At 51.2% G+C, this 5,964-nt stretch overlaps 1 protein-coding gene across 2 annotated transcripts; it reads right to left on the reverse strand.

Moving 5' to 3' along the window:
* Window positions 1-1,261: 1,261 nt before the first annotated feature.
* On the reverse strand, window positions 1,262-4,523 carry S1PR1 (sphingosine-1-phosphate receptor 1). 2 transcript variants are annotated; one of them, XM_008583599.1, is made up of 2 exons: window positions 4,360-4,523; window positions 1,262-2,674 (listed from the first exon to the last, which is right to left on the reverse strand). In XM_008583599.1, the coding sequence occupies exon 2, from the start codon at window positions 2,506-2,508 to the stop codon at window positions 1,360-1,362; it is 1,149 nt and encodes a 382-aa protein (XP_008581821.1). In that variant the 5' UTR covers window positions 2,509-2,674; window positions 4,360-4,523; the 3' UTR covers window positions 1,262-1,359. The 2 variants fall into 2 exon arrangements, with proteins under 2 accessions (XP_008581821.1, XP_008581820.1); XM_008583598.1 differs by having other exon boundaries at window positions 4,253-4,523.
* Between the last annotated feature and the right edge of the window lie 1,441 nt (window positions 4,524-5,964).

Consider the following 5,964-nt stretch of genomic DNA (forward strand, 5'->3'; position numbering starts at 1 on the left):
ATCAGCCACATTGCCAAAATAGAATGTCTCAATAATTATATTTAAAAATGCTCTTCACAAAGGAATCTTTAAAAAAAAAAATCAGTTTATTAATGTTTAAAAGTTGATAAAGCTATGTGCAAAATGATCCACAAAAGTCAGAAACCTATTAAATACTACCTTTAAAAAAAAAATAAGACATTTCTTGGTTTAATTGCACTGAAAACATACTAAAGAGACAGTAATATATTTTTATTCTTTGTAACATTTATACACATCTTCAGTTACTACCTCATGAACAGCTGTACTGAAAAACTTCTGGTTCCCTATCAGTTAAAGTAATGCTTTTAAGGGTACAAGAGGGTGGTATTTTCTTAAGAAATACACATTCAATGGTGTTAACACAGGTTAGAAAAATCCAATAAAATGACCTCTGCTGAAACAAATACATTCAAAACTCATGAAAAGTACTTTAAACACAACAAAATACAACCATCCTGTTGGTTGAAATGAATTACACAATACTCTGAAATAAACATCAACAAAAGTGCCAAAGACAGATATTGTATTTGTTAGAGAAATTCATTAAGAAATCTCCCTTGGTTTACAAAAATTAACCCCCACTCAGTTTTCACCTTGTTTGTTTCTTCTGTAGCACTAAGGATTCTGGCTGATATTTAAATAAAGTGAACTTCCTTATGCAGATCTCAACCACAATGGATATAAAGATGTTTAAAAAAAAAAAAAAATCAAAGTGACTTCAACCAAATTCCAAAAACTGATCCAGCTTACGTGGAAACTTTGGCCTCAGCAAATAAAATTGCTTTCACATCTCTAAACCGTCTCCCTCTCCTCCTGGGCTACCTAGCTAACACAGCCTACCTGCTACAGTTCTGAAGAATGCCAGGTAGTTAAAATATAAAGTAAAAGAACTTTGAGGAGGGGTGAGAAGGGGAAGGTGGGGTGGGGTAGGCAGAGCATCCCTAGAGAGGCAGAAGTGCACGTACTCACTTGGGTTTGAAACTAAAGTGAAAGAAAACATCTTCTCAAAGCTCCAGACAAAGAGACGCTTTCACTGGGGACATTAGTCTTTGAGGAGGGGCCAAATGAACCCTTCAGGAGCTTGACAATGCTAGACCTTTGGCTCAGTGCAAAATCAAAGCTCCAGTGAGGAGGAAATATATTCCAGGCCGGGACCTGATCTCCACCCTTCCCAGTGCATTGTTCACAAGAACTAACTCTACCCACCAACACCCAGCGCCACCAGGCTGTTCGTGCTCGCCCCCACTCCCGCTCCTCCCTGGCGGCAGTCGAGCGCCACACGCGGGGGTGGTGGGCGACCATGGAAGAGCGCTTCCCACGGGTCGGCAGCCTTCAGTCTTAGGAGGAGGAGTTGACGTTTCCAGAAGACACGATGGTCTCTGGGTTGTCCCCATCGTCCTTCTGAGGGTGGGAGGAGTTGTCTGATTTACTGCGGCTGAACTCCACGCCGGCGATGATGGGTCGCTTGAATTTGCCGGTGGAGTCTCCACTGGGGCACTTGCAGCAGGACATGATCCGGACGAAGGCCCGGCGCATCTCCTTGTTGGTCAGAGTGTAAATGATGGGGTTGGTGCCGGAGTTGAGCACCGCCAGCACCAGGAAGTACTCGGTTCTGAAGAGGATGTCGCAGGTCTTCACCTGGCAGCCCACGTCCAGGAGGAGCAGGATGAAGAGGGGCGCCCAGCAGGCGATGAAGACGCTCAGGACGATAATCACGGTCTTGAGCAGCGCCAGCGACTTCTCGGAACTGCGGCTGGCCTTAGAAACGTTCTTGCGGAAGGTCAGACGGCGGCTGCGAGTCCTGACCAAGGAGTAGATCCTGCAGTACAGAATGACGATGGAGAGCAGGAGCAGAGTGAAGACCGTGGTGCAGAAGAGGATATAGTGCTTGTGGTAGAGCGGCAGCACCGTGGAGCAGCTGGACAGCGCGCCGATGCAGTTCCAGCCCATGATGGGCAGGCCACCCAGGATGAGGGAGACCACCCAGCAGCCGCTGATGAGCAGGAAGGAGCGGAAGCTGTTGCTCCCGTTGTGCAGTTTCATCTTCAGCATGGTGATGTAGCGCTCGATGGCGATGGCGAGGAGGCTGAACACGGAGGCGGACAGGGCCACAAACATACTCCCTTCTCGCAGAAACCACTGGGCGGGGGTGAGCTTGTAGGTGGTGGCCCCAGACAAGAGCAGGTTGGCTGTGTAGGCCACCCCGGCCAACAGGTCTGAGAGGGCGAGGTTGCCGATGAAATAGTACATGGGGCGGTGGAACTTCTTCGTTTTCCAAATCGTCAGCAAGACGAAGATGTTCTCCAGGATGATAAAGCAGCAGATGAGAATGAACACCACCGTGGTCAGTTTAATGCCGCTCTCCTTGTCCGCGCTGGCATTCAGCTTGCCCGTGTAGTTGTAATGCCGGACGATGATATCATAGTTGACATAGTCGGAGACCGAGCTGCGGAGGGCCTTGACCAGCGGGATGCTGGTGGGCCCCATGGTGCCGCACTGGGTCCCCAGGAACCCGGGGGTGGCGCTTCTCCGGATGAACGCTAGAGGGCGAGGCAGAGAGAGCCTTCACTCGCTGCAAGGACGGTGCAGTGAAAGATCCAGGCTTTTTGTGTCGCTTTTCCTTGGCTTGGAGAGGGCTTCGGAAACCGCCGCCCTAAACAAGTCACAAAGAGGAGAGTCAGGGAAAAGCCACAGTACACTGGCATAATTCATTCTAGCTAAGGCATTGCTCCAATTTTGTTGTTGATTTGTCTTAAGGAAACTTGGGGAAAGCACAGGGAGAAGGGTTTTTTGTTTTTGTATTTTGTTTTTTGTTTTTAAATCAAATTATCAGTTTTTGCAAAAAATAATATTAATAATAAATAAGGAAGAGAGGGAGGAAAGAGAGAAAGAAAAACCAAAAATTTGCCGTAACTGAAAATCCCAACTGGACAAGATGAAAACTCTATGGTCACATCAACTCATACGGAAATGGGAAACCTACAGAAGTGGGCTGCATTTTAGCTACACTCGCCCCTCTCCCCCACTTTGACCTCCCCTCCTCCCCTGGTTTTCCAGCAGGGAGATTCTCTGAAGCCGACACCAGCTCAGCTGCGCGCTCACCACCAGCACTCGGTCTCTCCTAAGGCTGAGACCCAAAGCCTCTATCCTCCTCCCCCCCACACCCCCCCAACCCAAAGAGACGAGCACCACCTCCTCATTACCATGCAAGAATTTAGATTTGCGGGAAAAATCGTTTGACAGCATAAGTCATTTGGGGGGCTCTATTAATAACCCTCCAGGAGCAGGTGTGCTTGGGGTCCTAGGGCGCGGTGAGGTGGAGGCAGCCAGGCCCGCCCCGCCTTGCGGTAAACAGGAAAGCTTAGAGCTCTGCCTTGTCTTTTTTCTTCTTCTTTTTTTCCCCCGCAAGACAGTGCAAGTAAATTTAAAGGTATTCAGTGAAAACCATTCATAAGATATTGCACAAGTCACAGAAGTTTCGTGCATTATTCGATAGCATAAGCATCTTTAGTTTAATTGAGCCAACACACAGAAGCGCACACACACTGCTGATGATAATAATACATGCCACCCCATTCCTAATTTCGAGTGCAGAACTACTCTCCAGCAACTCGCCTAAACAGACATCTGTGGCATTGCTAAGCTTGCGTGGACAGTTTTATTTTATTCCAGTCCCCAACGTGTTGCTTTCTCCCATCGAACTTTCAGAAAAGTGTGAAAAGTACGACACACTGCGCTGGTCAACAAAAGTCTGTTTTTAAGTTGTTTAAATGGTTCGAGGCAATACAGCAATGTGCTAAAAGTGAAGTACTGCAATAGAGGAGGCAGCAATCCCAGCAATTCCCCGGACAGCAGATGCTGTTCGCGCCAGGAGGCTCCGCATTTCCCCCATCTAATTCTACACCCTGCTTGTGGGTAGTGCAAGTTTAAGCCATCACCCCCAACCCCCATATTCTTTGTCCGTAGGATTTCAAAAAAAAAGCCTTTCCGTCCTCTCCTCCGACCACCATAGCTTCCACTCTGCCCCGCCAATCTGTTCTTACAATTGGGAACTAACACTTTTCCAAACTCCATAAATCACTAGTGTCCCCAAGAACAATCCGATTGAGTTGAGCTCCGTAGTTGCTAGGAGATGCACGTTTCAGAGTTTTGTTTTCTTTGTTCCGGTTTTAAAATTCGTCCCAGACGCCGCTGCCCCCCGGCCCGCGTCCGCGCCGCCCGCAGCCCCTACCTCTCTCAGGCAGGACGCAGTGGCGCCGGGCGAGCTCCGGGTCTGCACGGTGCGCTGCGCATCTTGCCGCTCCCCCGACTGACTGCGTCGCGCTCTCGCAAACTTACTCGCCCCGGGGTCTCCTCCTCCGCAGCGTGCACTCCAGTGGCCAACCCCTGTCGCCGCGGCCCACGCCCGACTGCGACGCGAAGTCGCCGAGCGCAGCACCGAGGTTGGAAGAGACGGGGAGGGGTCAGTGCTGTGACCCCACGCCCTCCGCCGGCGGCTGGGGGCCCCCGGATCTGGGCTGCTGAGATGCACTGTCCAGGAAAGATCAGCGGCAGAAGCAAAAAGAAAAAAACGACCCGCTCCTCCCCAGCCGGGGGTGGGGGGACCACAGAGGGGCGGAGCCTGGTGCCCTCTGGATTCTGGTGTATAAATCACGGCCCCCGCCGCGCCTGGGCGCTGAAGAGGATTCTCCCGAGTCCTGGAAGAGAGAAGAGGTGGGGAGCCTTGGAAAACTCTTCTTCCGAAAAGTCGTAGGGCTCAGAGGACAGCCGTGAGGCAGTCAGCACACTTCCCCAGTCCTCCACCTCCGCAGCCCTTGGAGGATCCGAGTCCCGAGAGCGCGGCCGGGCGCCCCCGGGGCCACTTCCGCGCGGGCAGCGGAGGCCGGAGCCGCTGCCCGGCGAGTCCCGGCTGCGCTCTGTGGAGGACAGGCTGGGAAGGGGCTGCGAGAGGTAGGAAGGGACGAGCAGCCCCGGAGGGAGAATGGACTGGAAGCGTCCTGTGCTCCCTCTCCTCCGTCTACCCCTGATCCCGGTGCTGCTTTGAAGCTTGCAGTCTAAGGGGCAGAAAGTGGCTTTCCCGGGCCGCACAGTGAAATGGGCCAGTGCCGGGTTTGATGTTGGTGGGGGCTTCCCCTCACTCCTCTGGGTGCAATGTCAGGCCGTGTGTCCCAGATTCTGGCCGGTGGTGAGGCCTTTAAGGAGGTGGGCTGCTGCCTAGTCCGGAGAAATGTTTTAAGTATGGGCGGCTGAGGAATTTCCAAAGGGCCGCCAGGCCAGCCCAGCCCAGTGCCTGCAGCTGCCCGGCTGGGGCCCGGAGCCCTTTTCTACTTGGGAGGCAGCTCAGAGGCCCCCAAATCTCAATACTCACACTTCACCCACCCTTTCCTTTTGCTTAGATGCTGCTTAAGAACGTGATGCTGAGAGGTGGCCTTACTCAGATCTGATTGACAAGCTCAGGGCACTTCTACACCTGCCCTACTGTTAACACAAAGGTTTCCACCCAGTCCCTGGTCGCACTGCGTTCCCATCCTGGCAGATGTGAACTCAAAACTTCCTCCGCTGTGCAGTTTCAATTGACACACCCTGTACCTGAATGACTCAGAAGGAGGCTGAATGAATAAACAACAGACCCCTGGCTTCTGGGATTTTATGAATTTGCAAAAAGAAAAAAAATGACAGTTAATTCACAGCTGCTTAAAACCCCCGCATCAATGGCTTTGCACCCAACAGGTACCACAAATTTAAACAGTATGTGCATGCCACGTGGAAATTAAGATGATGGTCCTCCAGACTCCAGAATAGACTCTGATTGGATTTGAGGACTTAACTTTATTTAAAAGATTTACTTTAAAAGAGGAGATATGTTGCCTCTACCCAGCGGGACAGAAGTGGGGACTTAGCAACGCCCCCCTTCCCGCCACACCCCCATAAACTAACTTAGAA

Source organism: Galeopterus variegatus, unplaced genomic scaffold (assembly GCF_000696425.1).
Source record: "Galeopterus variegatus unplaced genomic scaffold, G_variegatus-3.0.2 Scaffold2973, whole genome shotgun sequence".
Lineage (NCBI taxonomy): Eukaryota > Metazoa > Chordata > Mammalia > Dermoptera > Cynocephalidae > Galeopterus > Galeopterus variegatus.

What these genes read in the sequence shown, in the direction of transcription:
- S1PR1 (XM_008583599.1), bottom strand. Translation starts at nt 2,508, where the DNA reads ATGGGGCCCACCAGCATCCCGCTGGTCAAGGCCCTCCGCAGCTCGGTC.